The following is a 24,771-nucleotide window of genomic DNA, read 5'->3' as shown; positions in this document are numbered from 1 at the left end:
TCCAAGTCCATACTCTACGATGGTATAATATGCTCAAGTACCAATTGTTTTAGTCAAATATGTGCTCAATTGCATACTGATGTGTATAATACCACACACATGCCGTACACGACTGTTAACTAGCTAAAGAACATCAATATTAACGACAGCCAGACGTCCGGATATATATACCCGGCATTGGGCCGATATCTATCACCTCTCATGCCATTGTGCTTGGCCAATAGAATGTCATCATTGATTTTCATCGATTTAAAATGTCACGTGATTAAATCATGACACGAAGGTGAAGGACAAACGATAAACTACAAAAATATTATAGATTGAAACAAAATTATGATTGTGCATATATCTGAATATACAGTGTAACCAGATGTATAAGTGCCAGAAGTTTGAGTGTACATATGTCTGATTATAGCCAGAAGTTTGAGTGTAAATATACATGATTATAGCCAGAAGTTTGAGTGTACATATATCTAATTATAGCCGTATATATAGTGGATATATATCTGATTGAAGTGGTAGTATGTATTTGTTTTGACATGAAGACAAAAATGAATGATGACATATCTTAATACCCGTCAGTAACTATTAGCAAAACTTGTGTCCGATGAATAATTCGTTTACATCATGATTCATATAAAAAATGGTTAAGAACTGAAAATATTTCAATAAAACAAACACTTTTGACTTGTTACACATGTACGTTACAAAGTAAGATGTAACCTCAAAAATATAGTCGTAAAATAAGAATAATCTATTTTAACTCCATTCAGCATATATAACATGCATACAATTGTACATATATCATATTGTTGGTTTACAGGATGAATGTTTTATGTACTTAACTCAACATTTTTACATTTACTTTATTGAAAAAGTCATGAATAAAAAACGTACAATTTTATCAACACTCTTGTATATTTCATCATTCTCAAAATTTTAAAATAGCAAACGGTTCCAGGTTATATTACAGCGTAAACACCAAATAACACAATAATGATAAGCTATTATATAGTAATAAAGCTGACAGCTGACTGATATGAAAAAGTACGAATAAGTCACTACTTGATGTGAAATAGTATGGATAAGTCCACTGACTGATATGAAATATTATGAATAAGTTCACTGACTGATATGAAATATTATGAATAAGTTCACTAACTGATATGAAATATTATGAATAAGTTCACTGACTGATATGAAATATTATGAATAAGTTCACTGACTGATATGAAATGTTATGAATAAGTCCACTAACTGATATGAAATATTATGAATAAGTCCACTAACTGATATGAAATATTATGAATAAGTTCACTGACTGATATGAAATATTATGAATAAGTTCCACTAACTGATATGAAATATTATGAATAAGTTCACTGACTGATATGAAATATTATGAATAAGTTCACTGACTGATATGAAATATTATGAATAAGTCCACTAACTGATATGAAATATTATGAATAAGTCCACTAACTGATATGAAATATTATGAATAAGTTCACTGACTGATATGAAATGTTATTAATAATGCTATGACCTACTTATTTTCGTTACTAAACATACTTCGACATTGATATCAAACCAAAGCATGGAATTTCACTTTTTTTATTGATTTTTTTTTACGAAATATGCTTAAATCATATGCTTATTTAGTATACATTCCTACCTGTCGACATTAAGTGCTATCCCTCACTAATTTAAAGTATATACTACTAAATTATACATTCATGCTCTCGACGTTAAGGAGTATCAACACCAACTTAATCAGCATTTATATATCTAAAATCGACATAATGATATTAACTACTTCGTACCCTGTCATCCTGTCATTACTTACACACGTTTCTATATCATCAGATATATAAACCTACTTTAAACTTTATGTATCAGACAGATTATACACATTTCAGACATAAACGACAATAAATACACTATTATGTAGAAGGTATACTTACTTTTCATTGAAATGTAACACATTCTCTAAAATATCAACCCATGCTTTGTCTAACCTCGACTCAGTTTCTCAGTTTCGTCAATGTTTTTATATATCCTTATATAACTTAAGGGAACTCTTTAACGTTTTTTTCTTTTGAAAGCATTTCAGAATTTGAAGAAAGATATTTCCTCAAATCAAACAATATTTTTATACGTTTTTTTTGCTTGTGAATTTCCTTAAGGTAAAATAACTTTGATGAAACCGGGACCTTAATAAAAATATAAACTTATACATACTTTAAATTAAACGTGTGAAAAAAGATATATGTAGGGAAAATGTTCGTGTACCTTACATACAATGTACATGAATTGGCAGCCTACTCACATTCTTCATATAGGAAATATTATAAACGTTTAAGGACTTTCCTGCATGTCCGGTTTGTGTATAATACAGTTAGTTGACATTCAATTGAACTTGATTCAATAAAAATACACGGGACTATATAACTATCAAACATTTTTGTACACAATAACCCTAATCTCATGTATGATTAATTTAGTGTGTGTAATCTTAAAGTCATTTTTCATTAGTTCGGTATTATGACGTAAAACAAGATGGCAGATATATGCACAGCTGTGTATTATACATACAGATGACTGATGTTTTAACAATCTCACATTTTTCTAATCAAACGTCCAAACATTGAAGTCAATAATTTTCAGAAAATATAAGAACTCGTATACGAGTTATTATGTATCTGAATATTCTATCAAAACCAAAATTAATCAAAACCATATTTCAGTTTACTTGTTACTTAAATTACTCAAATGTAATATAGTGAATATAATATAACCATTTTGATGTAAGTAATCACGATTTTAAACGTGATTTTGTCACCTATGGAAAGCGAAATGATCGTAACAATGTATGGTAACACCGATTATATGTTACCTAATCACAACAGACAGAGTAAACATAAATGATGACTGTTTTACAGAGGAAGAAAGAGTGAAATGAATGTGACACAACAATACCAAGAAATCATGATTCAACAATCAACCACCTCTCCTGGTTAGACAAATAGAGATATATAGAGTGCATTTAAGCGTAAACAGTTGAATATATTCATCACCTATGAATATTATGTGCAATACATATATGTAATATATGGATCGCATGCACTGTCTATATATATAAATATCGATTTGTACTTACCTGCGAATAATAAGGGCAGTAAACAATATAGACTCCACATGACTTGGTCTTTAGGATGTGTGGGTTTCCCTGGTAAAATCCATGTGAAGCTATCAAACCCTGAAACCGAACACTAACAGACATGTAATTCCTCGGTCGGTGTTATCTAGTGATACAGGAGAAAATGTGTAGAGACAGCCACTGTACACGTCTATCTGGCAAAGAGCACGATGTAAAGAGAGCAGTTTATTTATAAACAAAACGCACTGACCACCCCTATACCGTCCATAGTACACTTATAGTTTGCTGACCAGTATAATATAATCCTAAGAGGGAACTATGGACATTGGTCAACATCTGACAAAGGTCCGATGATTCCAGGACGCCCATTCATTCATCGGCTGGACAAAACGACTGGTCCATCAATCAACAGTAATCAGGATCTGATGCACATGTTCAGGGCCTTCTGGCTAGTACATCGCCGACTCTCTAGTAGATATATATATATATGTAGTACTGCTGTTCAATCCAATATACAGTACATTCAGTCAGTTTAAGATTTCCCTACTTATGTCTCTAACATCAACAGTAGGTCGCCTGTAGCTACTCACAGTTCCGAGGTATACACTAGTACTGGTTACTGGTGAGACGATCGTAAGGCCTACATCACTTCGTCCCTGAAATAGAGAGGAAAATCGATCACCAATAATCTAAATAATGGCTAGCACAGTCACGGTCTATCCAAAATACGTGGTCCCAGTTCACAGACGTTGTCGCCATTTTTACTGTGTTGATTTCCGGTTTACTTAGCGTGCTATACAGGTCAGAGAGACAGGTAGAAAGACACATGTGTTAATTACCTACACATACATTACTAGACACGTGAGAACAGTATCATTTATATCATACGTTTGCGTTGGAAACCTTAAGTATGGTGTCCATATGCAGAGAAACATTATACATGTATGTTAGCTGTTGACAGTTTGCATTAAAACAGTTGTCACTATGTCGTAATCTTCGTTGTGTCTGTCTTCGAATGCCGACACATATACACAGAACAAGCCTTATCACAATACACATCGTCACACAGTAAAGGTGTGTTACCTGAGGTATATGTGTGAGAGCTTAATGCAGGTAAACGTGCTAATCCTGTTCTATACATACCTACCGCTTATACCTGTTTAGCCCACCTTTCTTATAAGGTAGAAAGAGTAATTTGTTCATACACCAGTAGACAACGCCACGCTTCAATAATTGAAGAAGTAAACATTCAATGAGAATGATTCAGCCGATCAGCTTTTTTGATATTAGGAGGTTGTGTATGTGATGTATTTGAATTGAACTCAAAAACTATTTAAAACTTTTTATATTTCTTTTTCGATAGTCATAATGATTCACAAAATCGACATACTGATTTTAGCGAATACTGTAAACGCTGGAAATGAAAATCAATCCTATGCAGATGTAGATTCATCAATAGAAGATGTGTTAAAACGTTTACGTATTTGGGTACAATTTCCTCACTTTCCCACAAACATGTTCCTTAACGATGGCGAAAATGCATGCAATTACTATGTCTTATCGTTTTGATAAGAATAGTTAACCCATATTGGAAATTCACGAACAAATAGAAAAAGCCCACTTTTATTATAGAAATATAAGATAGATTGATTAATTTCTGGCCAAGAATGTTGCAGCGCGAGAGACCAAACTCAGTTTTGTGATTCTATCTCATATTTTCATAAACGAAAATAAAGTAGTCCAAGATTTGAAATTTATAGATAAGATATTTTAAATGAATGTGTAAATTTGAATCTACATTGGATAAAGCTAACTGTTAAGCAGATATTGCAAATGTTTTTTACAAAAAATGGAAGAGTGATGTTTTCATTCTTCGAAATTTTCGTGTAATGAAATTGATAAAATTGCAGTTTCTAAGAAATTTTAAATGATGAAATAAGATTATCCCATTTTGTAAATCAAGAAAAATTCTCATACACTTATAATGAAAACTTGTAGATTGCTGATGTGAAATAACATCAATGTATAATATGTCCTTTGCGATATAAGGTAAGTGGCGAATTTCTTTAATATTTTTTTTACGATATCGAAATATACGAATATACGAATGTAGGTCAATTAATGTCAACACGGCCATGATTATACCAAACAGGTGGATTTAGGTCAATTAATGTAAACACAGCTATGATTATACCAAATAAGTGAATGTAGGTCAATTAATGTAAACACAGCCATGATTATACCGAACAAGTGGATGTAGGTCAATTAATGTAAATACAGCCATGATTATGCCAAACAAGTGGATGTAGGTCAATTATATATTCCAAACAAGTGGATGTAGGTCAATTATATAATTAACGTAAACACAGTCATGATTATTCCAAACAAGTGGATGTCGGTCAATTATATAATTAACGTAAACACAGCCATGATTATTCCAAACAAGTAGATGTAGGTCAATTAACGTAAACACAGTCATGATTATACCGAACAAGTGAATGTACAATTGAGTGTAGACTAAAGGTTACACAAAATATTTCATTAAATACTGTAAACTTTCAATATTTTTAATAATCAATAACATAATACAGATATATTATCTAAACTTCCTTAAAAGTCATGATATTTGTACAGAAATACATATTCTAATTGAAATAATTTTCAATTCTTTAATTAAATAAAATACAATTTAATTTCATTTCAATAAAATATGAAATAATAAGCAATTAACTTTCATAGAAACCTGATTATAACATAAATTGTATAACTGTCTTTTATGGATATTAAAATATAGCATTATTACCATGTATTAACAGTAAAACAAATATTCCTAATAGACTAAACAAATGTTAATAGTAATTAATATTAACAGAACAAAAGTAATTTGCAAAATCTATTTATTTATAAGTTATATTTAAAGCATCAAAGTATTAATATATATATATGATATAGTCTGATTATAGACCCAGGACAGACATGGTGTCTTATAGGACTCCAGGTAGACTCGGAGTCAACTCGGAAAGTACTCCAAGTTTACATGGAGTCCAAACGGAGTGCACTCCAAGTCCACATGGAGTGCACTCGGAGAACACTTGGGTGTAACTTTTAGTCTACACTCAACTGTTGGTCAATCCTTGTAAACCGACTTGTAAACAAAGCAGTGAGTCTACTAAAAACATAAATATACATCAATTCTTGTGAACCGCCATGTATGAACAACCATTAATCTACTAAAAACGTAAATTATGAAAATCCATATAGGGATTGGATTTCACTTTTATGTTAACCATGCTTTTATGGAGCAATTCCTCTAAGAATATATTCTATGGGGCGCGCTAGCGCCCCCATTTAGAATATATTCTTAGAGGAATTGCTCCATAAAAGCATGGTTAACATAAAAGTGAAATTCAATCCCTATATTTACACTTACGGATGTTGTTTCTATAAGTCTTTGTGATTACAATATTTTTTCTTTGTAAATAAAAAAAATCATATAAAAGTCGGACACAGTGGGAGGAGTCAATTATTACAACAGCCAATGGTGACGCTTCACAACAAATTGAGACTTTTTTTCCGCGGTAAAAAATAGTTCTGTTTTTTATTATGATATTAACATAAATAAAAAAAACATTTTGATGGATTATCATATTTAATATTGTCAAACATGTTATTTTTATATATTTAACAATGGTAAACAAAGCATGTCGTTTTATTTTAAGAAACATTTCATCACGCGTTCATCGAGAGTAACAGAAAACAGACCGCGACCGAAGCACTCGAAGTTCAAAGGTCAATGTTTCCATGCAAGAATGGTAAACAAATCGGTCTGATATTGTTATATAGTGACAAAACTTTGCAAGTGTAAATATAATTCTATTAAAAACGGAAGCGTAGGTCAATCCATTTTAACCGACATGTACATGTATCTACAACCACGAGTCTGCTAAAAATGTAACTATAAAGGCCAAACCTGGTTGTAGTGCCATGCTGGCAACAACTAGGCTGGTGGTAACGGAACTACACGGTACAATCTATATCAGCAAGCATGAGTGAACACTCTACCCCCATATCCCACCAGGAAGTTCATGGTATACTTCCCGATATACTTCCCGATGACGTCATAGTGCCGGCCATTAAAACGACTTAAACGAATGTAACAACTGCAAGGGCATGCTCACTGACCACTATTTGATAATGTAGGTGTAGAAACAGAAACTTTGAAATGTTTGCAAAATTATCAAATGTAATAAAGTTTAGATAATCAAAGTTGGTATCATCAATCAATGAAGATTGCGAAGTTTTGTTTTTTTTTCTTTTTTCGTTTTTTAACATTGGCGCTACTAATTGTAATGTCGCTGTGTCAAGTTTCCTACAGACGTCAGCCGAAAGTGTTAGTTTATGCATGCGACCTTTGGCAAGAAGAAAACGTATTGACAAATTGGCAAGTGAAAAATATATAGGACCATAGAAGATGCTCTATAACAAGCGGTCGGAATACAAAAAAAAAGCGATAACAAGCTTCATGTCAGTCCTGGGAGGTCAGTTGCATTGAAGACGAACATCTTAAGAAAGGCTTGCCTTCCTGTCATCTCCTTCAGTGGATTAATAAATGGTCTCGAAACTCTTCCTATATAGAAAATCTTTATCTATCTATTTCGTCCACATATCAAATCGCTGTTTGCCTGGGGGGTTACTTTGAGACATGTTCCTGCGTTGTTTGCGTTAATTGTTTTTGTACTAATACTTCGGAGAGAAACATAGGTAAACCCTTCATAAAAAAACAAAACAAAAAACAACAACACAAAATCCAATCTATTATTGATATCCGCAACATTTTTGTCAGATCATTAGAAAGTTTTAAAAGGTAATGGTATTCTATTGGGTTTTACCTTGGTTTATGATGCCCCTTGGAGGCAGATATGTAAAACAGATACGGTAAACATATAGCCTGTGGACATTAAACTACTTATGCATTTGTATGTCACTATATCTATCTAATTCAGTTCATAATGCTTTGTTCAAAAATCACGTTTACACTACGTTGATAAAATAAATGGATGTAGTGAATGATATAATTTTTCAGCAATGATGGGAAAACTACTGGCCGTGAATACCTTTACAGGCAATCTATTGGTTTTGAGTTGTTGTTGGTATCTGTTTATATGTTTTACACAAACCAACGCACTACTCCTGAAATTCAACAATGATCATTTTTATTTTCCTGTTATTTATAGTGGTAAAAACGACTAGCGAGATCATTCAAGCGGCACTTGTTTATATCGAAATTAGAAATGAAGCTTGATTTCCTCACAAAATTTGTCCAAACGTCTCCCTCACAATACTTATCCCTATGGGACAACAATTCTTCTCAAGGCAACTTAGGAAAATGATTAGTAGATTATATAGGATAAAAGGCCAACCTTTGAAACATCAATATCAATTAAATATATGTACATTGTATGTCTGTTTTTTTAAACTTTGCTTTTACATAACCTAAAAACTATCCTGGTTTGCCATGCGATACATGCATGTTAAAATGTGTATATGCATCTACATGTATATACGAAAACATGTGTAATAGGAGTATTATGACGTCATAAACAAATGATGTCACAAGTTAGCTCCGGAAGTGAAAACATATCGTCTGAGATAAATAGAATCTCCACTCGTGTCCTCCTTTACAAAGTCCATTTAAGACAGACATTTATTTACGACACTGTATTTAAATTCCCAACCTGCATGGATCTGATAAGCATGTTGAAACTTATCCTGTATTGAACTTATGAACTTAAATATTAAAAAGTACGGAACTGATAAACATGTAAAATATTTTTAATAGTGTAGAAGAATGAACGGTTGTCGTTCATCAGGTCGGATAAAAAGGACAGCATTTACTTTCATGCAACAACACAGCACACAGAAAGTAGTTGTGACTGGGAAACCTCGAGGTCTCTCTACCTATCATTTAATTGTCTGGAGAAGAATAGCTGTCTTTGTAACTGGCTGGCATTTAATCTGAAATGCAATGTTACCGATTTAAAGCAGGGAAAACAACAACCTTCTTTATCTATTGAAACATTTATGTTTTATACATTAATCACGCTTAGGCTTACGTAAGTGCACGATGCATGGGAATTCCTTTTTATGTAGATAAAGCAGAACGCGCGCTGGAGGCGTTATCTTATTTGTTAAGAAAATCTGGGTTCAGTATTTGCCAGGGAGGAATGACACGCGTTTCCTTGTTCCATTAAAGCAACTCCATCCTTCCAGTGAATTAACGTTTTTACGCTTATAATATCTCAATTCGAATATCAACAATATTCTACCCCGAAAGTCACTACATTTCCAATACATTGTATAACTGGCGAAATAACACACCGATCCTACACCAGCTTAACAGTGTTCAGATTCTGTGGTAGGTTTTACGAGATTCAACGAAATTTTATTTCGCACTTTGTACGGAACAAAGCATCACCTTTAGACAATGCAGTGATTAACATATTCTTAAACATTATCTTTTTACATATGGTAAATACAGCAGAAATAGAAGGGGTGTGACGAACAACACACCTAATTGAGCTGGTCACGTCTACCATTGTAAAAACAGCTGTAAACACACGATACACATTACGTACGAACAAACAGAAGTATCTGATCCCTGATCCGCTGTCTTAGCCACACCCTGATTAGAAGAAAACATAACACAATCGACACACGAAAAAAAGTCTAACTGAAATAATCAGTCGTCTGCAAACGCTGCAGATATCGGTTTCGGATGAAGTTACGGATTTCTGATTTTCACAACGACCTCAATAATGATGAATTTGTTGCTGAGTCGCTTTTCAATTATCAAAACACAGCTTCCTTTCACAGCTAATGGTAACATTGAAACAAAAGTTACAGTGGCGTTTTAGCGATATATAAAATGTTCTGATGAAGCTGAGAAGTAGATGTTGAGTAAAGAATACAGAAAAAATGAATAAATAAATAATTTTGAAGCATTATTTGTGAAAATCATAAAAAATACACCGATGAAAGATATTCAGGTAGAAAAAGTAAGATTAGTTTAATTTTTCGATGACAGTGCATTCGTTGTCTTTGAATGTAAAATATTTGGATCTCTGAGAGCTAGTTGTGCTACCTTCGTAACCATAGGTTACTTATTTCATTGATATTCTGTGATTATGGAACGATCTGGAAATGTGTCACAGAATTTGTCAAGCCCTTCAAGTCTACTTTCAGATACAGGTATATCGTTCTCTTTGGTACTCACTAAATGCAAATAAACTCATATATCAAAAATATCTCGGCCAACGCACAAAACGTCGTCGTTGTGTCGTCGTCGTCATTGTCGTGAAGGTGGATTATAAATAGGGTCTTCATATATTTTACTGTATTATTTGCAATGTATCGTACCGTTGTGACAATAACACGACATAATTAGGATGTACATTGAGGAATCAAGGGTTTTGTATTTTCTGTTTGTTTTGCTTTCCTTATGGACCCTGAATGTGATGACTTTACTATATCACTGAAAAGCAACTGCCGTTAATAGGGATTTTAGTACATGTACATGTATATCGCAGCCAGGGGCAGAATCCCGAAACCTTTCACACAGGGCAGTACCAAGGACGACATTGGAAAGAAGGACATGTTTAGGGAGAAGAGAAAGATAAAATCCCAAATTTAGTCGCCTCTTACTAATCACATGCAATGGGTCAGCAGATTCATTTCTTACTGTCTACCGGGGGACTGAAAAGGGTTTTTTGGAAAGCTCAACAATGACTAGATTCCGCCTCAACTGCACAGACTTATTAATGCTATTATCGTATAAGTTTTTGCCTGAATTTCTTTCACGTGTATATGTATCGTTTTGTATTTCGGGTTTAATTATCGACATTTATTTTACCTTTCACAAGCAATAAAAAGTAAATGTCACCGAAGTACGATTTCAGATGTACAATCACGTCCACGACCGTGAGAAAACAAGAGATGTGTCATTTAACCAACTCTATTTCACATACTATTAGCAGATCACATGCTACAAGGTATCGGTTGATTTTCAAAACCAACGATGACATCGAGAATTCATATACTAAACCTAACCGAGAGGCGGGGCTCAGAAATAAGTCTACATTAAATCCAGATTAGCTTTCAAAGGGACGATACCTGAGGAGAGCATGGAGGGGAAAACAAGATGGAAAAGATTTCAATACACTGATGTAACAAGATTAATCATTGTATACGACATACGACGAAGTTTTGTATAACGACTGACATTGTCATTACATTAAGGTCGTATGGCTAGTCTATGAAGGACATTCAGGACATTCCTCAGTGTACAAATGTACATTGTATGTCTGATGAGGACATTTGATTTTTGGGAAAGCCTGCTACATATAACTCACCAAAACATATCATGTGAAAAGGAGAACTGTTCTGGTAATCGAGTTAAAGTAGTATAGACTAGTTCATTAATAAACTAGTTAATGTTAAAGTTAATAATTACAACAAACTGGACGTAGTCGATGAACGGTTTTTGTATACAAGTGACGGCTGTATGTAAAACGATGTATGGTCCAACGTCACGTGTACGTACGACTTTGTAATATGTATGGTCAGGTGTACGTACGATTTTGTAATATGTATGGTAAGGTGTACGTACGACTTTGTAATATATATGGTCGTGTGTACGTACGACTTTGTAATATGTATGGCCACATGTACGTACGACTTTGTAATATGTATGGTCGTGTGTACGTACGAATTTGTAATATGAATGGTCACGTGTACGAACGACTTTGTAATATGTATGGTCAGGTGTACGTACGACTTTGTAATGTGTATGGTCAGGTGTACGTACGACTTTGTAATATGTATGGTCACGTGTACGTACGACTTTGTAATATGTATGGTCACGTGTACATACGACTTTGTAATATGTATGGTTACGTGTAGGTACGACTTTGTAATATGTATGGTCGTGTGTACGTACTACTTTGTAATATGTATGGTCACGTGTACGTACGACTTTGTAATATGTATGGTCACGTGTATGTACGACTTTGTAATATGTATGTTGTCACGTGTACGTACGACTTTGTAATATGTATGGTCACGTGTACGTACGACTTTGTAATATGTATGGTCACGTGTACGTACGACTTTGTAATATGTATGGTCACGTGTACATACGACTTTGTAATATGTATGGTTACGTGTAGGTACGACTTTGTAATATGTATGGTTACGTGTACGTACGACATTGTAATATGTATGGTCATGTGTACGTACTACTTTGTAATATGTATGGTCATGTGTACGTACTACTTTGTAATATGTATGGTCACGTGTACACACGACTTTGTAATATGTATGGTTACGTGTACATACGACTTTGTAATATGTATGGTTACGTGTAGGTTCGACTTTGTAATATGTATGGTTACGTGTACGTACGACATTGTAATATGTATGGTCATGTGTACGTACTACTTTGTAATATGTATGGTCACGTGTACACACGACTTTGTAATATGTAGGGCCACGTGTACGTATGACTTTGTAATATGTATGGTCACGTGTACGTACGACATTGTAATATGTATGGTCATGTGTACGTACGACATTGTAATATGTATGGTCACGTGTACGTACGACTTTGTAATATGTATGGTCAGGTGTACGTACGACTTTGTAATGTGTATGGTCACGTGTACGTACGACTTTGTATTGTGTATGGTCACGTGTTCGAACGACTTTGTAATGTGTATGGTCACGTGTACGTACGACTTTGTATTGTGTATGGTCACGTGTTCGAACGACTTTGTAATGTGTATGGTCACGTGTACGTACGACTTTGTAATATGTATGGTCATGTGTACGTACGACTTTGTAATATGTATGGTCACGTGTACGTACGACTTTGTAATATGTATGGTCACGTGTACGTACGACTTTGTAATATGTATGGTCGTGTGTATGTACGAATTTGTAATATGAATGGTCACGTGTACGTACGACTTTGTAATATGTATGGTCAGGTGTACCTATGATTTTGTAATATGTATGGTAACGTGTACGTACGACTTTGTAATATGTATGGTAACGTGTACGTACGACTTTGTAATATGTATGGTCACGTCTACGAACGACTTTGTAATATGTATGGTCATGTGTACGTACTACTTTGTAATATGTTTGGTCACGTGTATGTGCGAACGACATTGTAATATGTATGGTTACGTGTACGTACGACTTTGTAATATGTACGGTCACGTGTACGTACGACTTTGTAATGTGTATGGTCACGTGTACGTACGACTTTGTATTGTGTATGGTCACGTGTTCGAACGACTTTGTAATGTGTATGGTCACGTGTACGTACGACATTGTAATATGTATGGTCAGGTGTACGTACGACTTTGTAATATGTTTGGTCACGTGTATGTACAAACGACTTTGTAATATGTATGGTCAGGAGTATGTACGAATTTGTAATATGTATGGTCAGGAGTACGTACGACTGTGTACAATATATCAGAAACATGTATTAGGTTATATTTACATTCTGTGTTGCATTTGCATATATGTCGTTAGTAAACCAAATTGTATTCATGAGACTTTATACTACAATTTACAGTGATTCGGTCAGAGTAGGAATACAGCCCCAGGTGTTGCAGGTCAAAACAATGGCCGCCAGTTACTTTCGACCTGGAAAGGTTTCGAATGCTAGCATTTATAATCCACAACAAAAAAAGAAAGCAACTTCACAAGTTATGAGAGTAATATTTTATAATTAAAACAAAATGTAGTCAACACAAAATAACTATAAACGCTGTTCTTGTTCTAGGAATTATCAAATTATCAAGTCAATGTCGTCACACTCACAGGGGCTCGTTTCCGAATTTTCAGAAATGCAAGACACGACATTAAACATTAACATTAAAAGTCCAGTATTTATATAAAAAAAAAATCTTGTGAAAAATCGGGAGTATCGATATGGTTTCCGGTTGTGTATGTATATTGGATTTTAGTTTTATGGTTATTCACTGATTTCAAAGGCCTACCTTACAAAATCGAGTGACGTTGAAAATCGTCTGCTAAGATGTGACTGGTTAGACTTGAATATGTTTCGAACGAAATACAAATATATCCTTGGAATCGTTTTCCCCTACTGTCAAGACGACTTTCATTTAGAATTTAAGAACTGATATTCTTCTGAAAATAACGTAAATCAAGTCGATAGAATATTAGGCGTTTCCGAGGAATCGAGCTCTATCCTGTGCAATACCCGTTCAAAGCCGCACCACTTCTACATGCTAACCGTATAGCATTGCGGCGAAAAACGGCTCAATTGAATTTTAAACAATCAGAAATTATGGAATTTTGAATGATTTGACGATATCTACAAACGTATAAGAAATAGAAAATAAAGTCAAATGTGTGCAAAACTATTGTATGTGTTTGCTATTAATAACGACACGAGGGACTATATTAGTCCTTCTGGAAATTTCGGCTGTTCCGGTATTTGAACTAGATGACGTCAGTGATAGGGTAAGCGGCAAATTCAAACGCGTCATAATCTACAGTAGATAAAAAAATCTTTATGAATGTAAATATAAGCATTTAACTGTTACCAAATGGTAGTATACAGTCGATATGAATACAATTTGAGTGACAGATAAATATTCCATGTCGCCCTAACGGACGACATTCTATTTATCTGTCACCCAAATTGTATTCCTATCGACAGTATACTACATGTACCATTTGGTAACAGTTAAATGCTTAAATATGTTTCTGAATGCATATGGTGTCATAATTAGAGAAATCTCCTTCATTGCCTGCGATCCTGGCTTTGAACTGTTATTCGTTTCCAAATGTTACAGAAGTACGATTACACGATGTTAAACACATGCTATTGCATGCATGTATGTTAAAATAACACTGATGATATGTACTATGGTGCATTGTTATCAAACCAGTTCAGGAATAAGTAGGAATGATCGCGTCACTTATATTTATTATAAAATGCACTATAACGTAGGGTATGTGTGACTAATTGATTTCCTACATTATCGGAATAATATACACCAATATTTACCAATTAATGGGAGAATCATACATCATTACATCTACCTCTAATTATTGATACATGTAGTCCTGGAAACACCTATTCAGATAAAAATAACTTGTTAGGACGCCCTATGTGATATAACTGATAATAAAATCGTAACATATAATATCAACAACAATCCTGGTCCAATCATATCTTCTACAAGCTCACAAAGGCTCTTAAATGAAGCAGACTGCTTTTACTCTTTATAAACCCACAGGTTATATATATGTCATACTTTCTATTTCCTCCACCCTATTTACATGTAGCTGGTTAACACGGAAACTTCCCTTTAGATACTCTACAGCTGTCCATTTGCTAAGGGCATATAAAGGTCAATATAGTTACATGTACTCTGAAGTAATTTTCTGTCAAATCACATTTCACGGTGGTTAGCTCTGAAATGTTAATCTATTAGGGCTGGCGTTAAGCTGAGTTCCACTAATGGTGAAAAACATAGCCACGATATTTGACAATGGTTGTATTATACCTAGGCGATATGTTAGAGATTTCTAAAATAAACTTAAAGAGGATACATTATAATTAGGAAGCTGCTTTGCTTAATTGGGTTAAATACTGACTGATACTTATTTGTTATGTATTGATACCCAGGTTGATTGATTTGTATGATCATTACTTACTCAGTCTCAACACAGGGGCATGTCCAGTCTAAAAAAATAGCCAGAAATACCTATGTTTTAAATCTTTATATATAAATATTTTTGGCTATTTTTTAACTGTGGTCTGAGTCGTAAAACACTAGAAAGAATACTTCAAAGTTATATTTCACCTAAATTCACTAAGGTTAATATTCGATTTTCTGTGTACCTACCACATCTTTGCTGTTCCACTCGAAATCACCAGCTACACCGCTCTCCGGATATAAATCTCGCTGATTGGAATGACACAATAAAGTACATGTATGTCACTGAATTGTATACTATCCATATAAGTATAGTTTCATCTGACGCATGCGCAGATTATGCATATATAGGATGTTGTAATTGGGCTGCAAAAGTACTTCAGGATATACCGTAACCTTTGTGGTTACAAATACCGCCCCTTGGGACGCAAATCACAAGCTGTTTGATATAGGATGAGGGCTTTAGGTATCACGAATGCATTCAGAGGTTGTACCGTAAAATGCAGGGGCAACTAAACAAATATATTTTCAATTTCAAAATATCTTTCTAAAGTAAGGTTGATAATAGGTTGATAACAACAACAACAACAACAACAACAACAACAACAACAACAACAACAACACGCATTCGAATTTAACATAGTACATGTCAAACAACACGAGGTGTGAGATTTTCTGTAATACAATCATCACCATAACCAACAGATAATCACCGAAGTAAACCGATACAGTAATTTATTCTAAAATTCCAATTTTATCAATTTTATATTTTGTGTTTACCTTGTCTTGTTTGTCTCTGGTTGTTTCAGAGACTCAACGGGAAAAAAAGCTGGCAAAGGACAGAAAATAGGTCATAGCAAGTAAACTGGACACGGTTAATACAAACAGATCCCAGATAAACAAATATACAATTTCATACGGTGCAAGAAGAAAGCTGGCAAAGTAACATAAAAGTGTGACGTCGATACGGCGGTGTCATGTAGGAATGTAATGCGATACCGAAGATATGTAATATAAAGGAGGGGATAATGATGGCAGTAAACTGTGGCGACTGTTTTTTGCCGTTTCATGGTTTCGTTTTGTCGCCACTGCAGAACGATCAACCCTTTTTTTTTTTTTTTGTACTCACTTATTATCGTCAATTTGCTGTAGATGTTACAGATACAGAGGGTGACATGTGTGGTACAGGTAGATGTTACAGATACAGGGGATGACATGTGTGGTACAGGTAGATGTTACAGATACAGGGGATGACATGTGTGATACAGGTAGGACAGGTAGATGTTACAGATACAGAGGGTGACATGTGTGGTACAGGAAGGACAGGTAGATGTTACAGATACAGGGGATGACATGTGTAGTACAGGTAGATGTTACAGATACAGAGGGTGACGTGTGTGCAGGTAAGACAGGTAGATGTTACAGATACAGGGGATGACATGTGTGGTACAGGTAAGACAGGTAGATGTTACAGATACAGGGGATGACATGTGTGGTACAGGTAGGACAGGTAGATGTTACAGATACAGGGGATGACATGTGTGGTACAGGTAGGACAGGTAGGACAGGTAGATGTTACAGATACAGGGGATGACATGTGTGGTACAGGTAGGACAGGTAGGACAGGTAGATGTTACAGATACAGGGGATGACATGTGTGGTACAGGTAGGACAGGTAGATGTTACAGATACAGGGGATGACATGTGTGGTACAGGTGGGACAGGTAGATGTTACAGATACAGGGGATGACATGTGTGGTACAGGTGGGACAGGTAGGACAGGTAGGACAGGTAGGACAGGTAGATGTTACAGATACAGGGGATGACATGTGTGGTACAGGTAGGACAGGTAGATGTTACAGATACAGAGGGTGACATGTGTGGTACAGGTAGGACAGGTAGATGTTACAGATACAGGGGATGACATGTGTAATACAGGTAGATGTTACTTACAGATACAGGGGATGACATGTGTAGTACAGGTGGGATAGGTAGATGTTACAGATACAGAGGGTGACGTGTGATATAGGTAGGACAGGTAGATGTTACATACAGATACAGGGGATGACATGTGTGGTACAGGTAGGACAGGTAGATGTTACAGATACAGGGGATGACATGTGTGGTACAGGTAGGACAGGTAGATGTTACAGATACAGGGGATGACATGTGTGGTACAGGTGGGACAGGTAGATGTTACAGATACAGGGGATGACATGTGTGGTACAGGTGGTACAGGTAGGACAGGTAGATGTTACAGATACAGGGGATGACATGTGTGGTACAGGTAGGACAGGTAGATGTTACAGATACAGGTGATGACATGTGTGGTACAGGTAGGACAGGTAGGACAGGTAGATGTTACAGATACAGGGGATGACATGTGTGGTACAGGTAAGACAGGTAGATGTTACAGATACAGGGGATGACATGTGTGGTACAGGTAGGACAGGTAGATGTTACAGGTACAGGTGATGACATGTGTGATACAGGTAGGACAGGTAGATGTTACAGATACAGAGGGTGACATGTGTGGTACAGGTAGGACAGGTAGATGTTACAGATACAGGGGATGACATGTGTAATACAGGTAGATGTTACTTACAGATACAGGGGATGACATGTGTAGTACAGGTGGTACAGGTAGGACAGGTAGATGTTACAGATACAGGTGATGACATGTGTGGTACAGGTGGTACAGGTAGGACAGGTAGATGTTACAGATACAGGGGATGACATGTGTGGTACAGGTAGGACAGGTAGATGTTACAGATACAGGGGATGACATGTGTGGTACAGGTGGGACAGGTAGGACAGGTAGAACAGGTAGATGTTACAGATACAGGGGATGACATGTGTGGTACAGATAGGACAGGTAGATGTTACAGATACAGAAGGTGACATGTGTGGTACAGGTAGGACAGGTAGATGTTACAGATACAGGGGATGACATGTGTAATACAGGTAGATGTTACTTACAGATACAGGGGATGACATGTGTAGTACAGGTGGGATAGGTAGATGTTACAGATACAGAGGGTGACGTGTGATATAGGTAGGACAGGTAGATGTTACATACAGATACAGGGGATGACATGTGTGGTACTGGTAGGACAGGTAGATGTTACAGATACAGGGGATGACATGTGTGGTACAGGTAGGACAGGTGGGACAGGTAGATGTTACAGATACAGGGGATGACATGTGTGGTACAGGTGGGACAGGTAGATGTTACAGATACAGGGGATGACATGTGTGGTACAGGTGGTACAGGTAGGACAGGTAGATGTTACAGATACAGGGGATGACATGTGTGGTACAGGTAGGACAGGTAGATGTTACAGATACAGGTGATGACATGTGTGGTACAGGTAGGACAGGTAGGACAGGTAGATGTTACAGATACAGGGGATGACATGTGTGGTACAGGTAAGACAGGTAGATGTTACAGATACAGGGGATGACATGTGTGGTACAGGTAGGACAGGTAGATGTTACAGATACAGGGGATGACATGTGTGGTACAGGTAAGACAGGTAGATGTTACAGATACAGGGGATGACAAGTGTGGTACAGGTAGATGTTACAGATACAGGAGATGACATGTGTGGTACAGGTAAGACAGGTAGATGTTACAGATACAGGGGATGACATGTGTGGTACAGGTAGGACAGGTAGATGTTACAGATACAGGGGATGACATGTGTGGTACAGGTAGGACAGGTAGATGTTACAGATACAGGGGATGACATGTGTGGTACAGGTAGGACAGGTAGATGTTACAGATACAGGGGATGACATGCGTGGTACAGGTAAGACAGGTAGATGTTACAGATACACGGGATGACATGTGTGGTACAGGTGGGACAGGTAGATGTTACAGATACAGGTGATGACATGTGTGGTACAGGTGGGACAGGTAGATGTTACAGATACAGAGGGTGACATGTGTGATACAGGTAGGACAGGTAGATGTTACAGATACAGAGGGTGACATGTGTGGTACAGGTAGGACAGGTAGATGTTACAGATACAGGGGATGACATGTGTGGTACAGGTGGTACAGGTAGATGTTACAGATACAGGGGATGACATGTGTGGTACAGGTGGTACAGGTAGATGTTACAGATACAGAGGGTGACGTGTGTGCAGGTAAGACAGGTAGATGTTACAGATACAGGGGATGACATGTGTGGTACAGGTAAGACAGGTAGATGTTACAGATACAGGGGATGACATGTGTAGTACAGGTAGATGTTACAGATACAGAGGGTGACGTGTGTGCAGGTAAGACAGGTAGATGTTACAGATACAGGGGATGACATGTGTGGTACAGGTAGGACAGGTAGATGTTACAGATACAGGGGATGACATGTGTGGTACAGGTAGGACAGGTAGATGTTACAGATACAGGGGATGACATGTGTGGTACAGGTAGGACAGGTAGGACAGGTAGATGTTACAGATACAGGGGATGACATGTGTGGTACAGGTAGGACAGGTAGGACAGGTAGATGTTACAGATACAGGGGATGACATGTGTGGTACAGGTAGGACAGGTAGATGTTACAGATACAGGGGATGACATGTGTGGTACAGGTGGGACAGGTAGATGTTACAGATACAGGGGATGACATGTGTGGTACAGGTGGGACAGGTAGGACAGGTAGGACAGGTAGGACAGGTAGATGTTACAGATACAGGGGATGACATGTGTGGTACAGGTAGGACAGGTAGATGTTACAGATACAGAGGGTGACATGTGTGGTACAGGTAGGACAGGTAGATGTTACAGATACAGGGGATGACATGTGTAATACAGGTAGATGTTACTTACAGATACAGGGGATGACATGTGTAGTACAGGTGGGATAGGTAGATGTTACAGATACAGAGGGTGACGTGTGATATAGGTAGGACAGGTAGATGTTACATACAGATACAGGGGATGACATGTGTGGTACAGGTGGGACAGGTAGATGTTACAGATACAGGGGATGACATGTGTGGTACAGGTAGGACAGGGGGGACAGGTAGATGTTACAGATACAGGGGATGACATGTGTGGTACAGGTGGGACAGGTAGATGTTACAGATACAGGGGATGACATGTGTGGTACAGGTGGTACAGGTAGGACAGGTAGATGTTACAGATACAGGGGATGACATGTGTGGTACAGGTAGGACAGGTAGATGTTACAGATACAGGTGATGACATGTGTGGTACAGGTAGGACAGGTAGGACAGGTAGATGTTACAGATACAGGGGATGACATGTGTGGTACAGGTAAGACAGGTAGATGTTACAGATACAGGGGATGACATGTGTGGTACAGGTAGGACAGGTAGATGTTACAGATACAGGTGATGACATGTGTGGTATAGGTAGGACAGGTAGATGTTACAGATACAGAGGGTGACATGTGTGGTACAGGTAGGACAGGTAGATGTTACAGATACAGGGGATGACATGTGTAATACAGGTAGATGTTACTTACAGATACAGGGGATGACATGTGTAGTACAGGTGGTACAGGTAGGACAGGTAGATGTTACAGATACAGGTGATGACATGTGTGGTACAGGTGGTACCGGTAGGACAGGTAGATGTTACAGATACAGGGGATGACATGTGTGGTACAGGTAGGACAGGTAGATGTTACAGATACAGGGGATGACATGTGTGGTACAGGTGGGATAGGTAGGACAGGTAGAACAGGTAGATGTTACAGATACAGGGGATGACATGTGTGGTACAGATAGAACAGGTAGATGTTACAGATACAGAAGGTGACATGTGTGGTACAGGTAGAACAGGTAGATGTTACAGATACAGGGGATGACATGTGTAATACAGGTCGATGTTACTTACAGATACAGGGGATGACATGTGTAGTACAGGTGGGATAGGTAGTTTTACAGATACAGAGGGTGACGTGTGATATAGGTAGGACAGGTAGATGTTACATACAGATACAGGGGATGACATGTGTGGTACAGGTGGGACAGGTAGATGTTACAGATACAGGGGATGACATGTGTGGTACAGGTAGGACAGGTGGGACAGGTAGATGTTACAGATACAGGGGATGACATGTGTGGTACAGGTGGGACAGGTAGATGTTACAGATACAGGGGATGACATGTGTGGTACAGGTGGTACAGGTAGGACAGGTAGATGTTACAGATACAGGGGATGACATGTGTGGTACTGGTAGGACACGTAGATGTTACAGATACAGGTGATGACATGTGTGGTACAGGTAGGACAGGTAGGACAGGTAGATATTACAGATACAGGGGATGACATGTGTGGTACAGGTAAGACAGGTAGATGTTACAGATACAGGGGATGACATGTGTGGTACAGGTAGGACAGGTAGATGTTACAGATACAGGGGATGACATGTGTGGTACAGGTAAGACAGGTAGATGTTACAGATACAGGGGATGACAAGTGTGGTACAGGTAGATGTTACAGATACAGGTGATGACATGTGTGGTACAGGTGGGACAGGTAGATGTTACAGATACAGGTGATGACATGTGTGGTACAGGTAGGACAGGTAGATGTTACAGATAAAGGGGATGACATGTGTAGTACAGGTAGATGTTACAGATACGGGTGATGACATGTGTGGTACAGGTGGGACAGGTAGATGTTACAGATACAGGGGATGACATGTGTGGTACAGGTATATTTTACAGATACAGGTGATGACATGTGTGGTACAGGTGGGACAGGTAGATGTTACAGATACAGGGGATGACATGTGTGGTACAGGTAGGACAGGTAGATGTTACAGATACAGGAGATGACATGTGTGGTACAGGTAAGACAGGTAGATGTTACAGATACAGGGGATGACATGTGTGGTACAGGTAGGACAGGTAGATGTTACAGATACAGGGGATGACATGTGTGGTACAGGTAGGACAGGTAGATGTTACAGATACAGGGGATGACATGTGTGGTACAGGTAGGACAGGTAGATGTTACAGATACAGGGGATGACATGCGTGGTACAGGTAAGACAGGTAGATGTTACAGATACACGGGATGACATGTGTGGTACAGGTGGGACAGGTAGATGTTACAGATACAGGTGATGACATGTGTGGTACAGGTGGGACAGGTAGATGTTACAGATACAGAGGGTGACATGTGTGATACAGGTAGGACAGGTAGATGTTACAGATACAGAGGGTGACATGTGTGGTACAGGTAGGACAGGTAGATGTTACAGATACAGGGGATGACATGTGTGGTACAGGTGGTACAGGTAGATGTTACAGATACAGGGGATGACATGTGTGGTACAGGTGGTACAGGTAGATGTTACAGATACAGAGGGTGACGTGTGTGCAGGTAAGACAGGTAGATGTTACAGATACAGGGGATGACATGTGTGGTACAGGTAAGACAGGTAGATGTTACAGATACAGGGGATGACATGTGTGGTACAGGTAGGACAGGTAGATGTTACAGATACAGGTGATGACATGTGTGGTACAGGTGGGACAGGTAGATGTTACAGATACAGGTGATGACATGTGTGGTACAGGTAGGACAGGTAGATGTTACAGATACAGGTGATGACATGTGTGGTACAGGTAGGACAGGTAGATGTTACAGATACAGGGTATGACATGTGTGGTACAGGTAGGACAGGTAGATGTTACAGATACAGAGGGTGACATGTGTGGTACAGGTAGGACAGTTAGATGTTACAGGTACAGGGGATGACATGTGTGGTACAGGTAGGACAGGTAGGACAGGTAGATGTTACAGATACAGGAGATGACATGTGTAATACAGGTGGGACAGGTAGATGTTACAGATACAGGGGATGACATGTGTGGTACAGGTGGGACAGGTAGATGTTACAGGTACAGGGGATGACATGTGTGGTACAGGTGGGACAGGTAGATGTTACAGATACAGAGGGTGACATGTGTAGTACAGGTGGGACAGGTAGATGTTACAGATACAGGGGATGACATGTGTGGTACAGGTGGGACAGGTAGATGTTACAGATACAGGTGATGACATGTGTGGTACAGGTAGGACAGGTAGATGTTACAGATACAGGTGATGACATGTGTGGTACAGGTGGGACAGGTAGATGTTACAGATACAGGTGATGACATGTGTGGTACAGGTAGGACAGGTAGATGTTACAGATACAGGTGATGACATGTGTGGTACAGGTAGGACAGGTAGATGTTACAGATACAGGGTATGACATGTGTGGTACAGGTAGGACAGGTAGATGTTACAGATACAGAGGGTGACATGTGTGGTACAGGTAGGACAGTTAGATGTTACAGGTACAGGGGATGACATGTGTGGTACAGGTAGGACAGGTAGGACAGGTAGGACAGGTAGATGTTACAGATACAGTAGATGACATGTGTAATACAGGTGGGACAGGTAGATGTTACAGATACAGGGGATGACATGTGTGGTACAGGTGGGACAGGTAGATGTTACAGGTACAGGGGATGACATGTGTGGTACAGGTGGGACAGGTAGATGTTACAGATACAGAGGGTGACATGTGTAGTACAGGTGGGACAGGTAGATGTTACAGATACAGGGGATGACATGTGTGGTACAGGTGGGACAGGTAGATGTTACAGATACAGGTGATGACATGTGTGGTACAGGTAGGACAGGTAGATGTTACAGATACAGGGGATGACGTGTGTGGTACAGGTAGGACAGGTAGATGTTACAGATACAGGGGATGACGTGTGTGGTACAGGTAGGACAGGTAGATGTTACAGATACAGGGGATGACATGTGTAGTACAGGTAGGACAGGTAGATGTTACAGATACAGGGGAT

General features: G+C 37.9%; 1 protein-coding gene across 4 annotated transcripts in view; it reads right to left on the bottom strand.

Moving 5' to 3' along the window:
• LOC117333827 (protein amalgam-like) overlaps positions 1-16,224 on the bottom strand; it is a 34,240-nt gene extending 18,016 nt beyond the window's left edge. Inside the window, exons 1-3 of one of the 4 annotated variants that reach the window (XM_033893242.1) lie at positions 16,111-16,224; positions 3,751-3,816; positions 3,161-3,259 (exon numbers count right to left, since the gene is read on the bottom strand). In XM_033893242.1, the coding sequence (XP_033749133.1) occupies positions 3,161-3,200 (40 nt within the window). In that variant the 5' untranslated portion in view covers positions 3,201-3,259; positions 3,751-3,816; positions 16,111-16,224. Of the gene's footprint in view, positions 1-3,160; positions 4,016-4,048; positions 4,173-16,110 lie in introns of those variants that run through there. The other 3 variants (XM_033893240.1, XM_033893241.1, XM_033893243.1) reach the window with 3 other exon arrangements.
• Between the last annotated feature and the right edge of the window lie 8,547 nt (positions 16,225-24,771).

This window comes from Pecten maximus, chromosome 9 (genome assembly GCF_902652985.1).
Source record: "Pecten maximus chromosome 9, xPecMax1.1, whole genome shotgun sequence".
Classification (NCBI taxonomy): domain Eukaryota; kingdom Metazoa; phylum Mollusca; class Bivalvia; order Pectinida; family Pectinidae; genus Pecten; species Pecten maximus.
The sequence above is the reverse complement of the archived record's forward strand: the minus strand, read 5'-3'. Positions and strand labels throughout refer to the sequence as shown.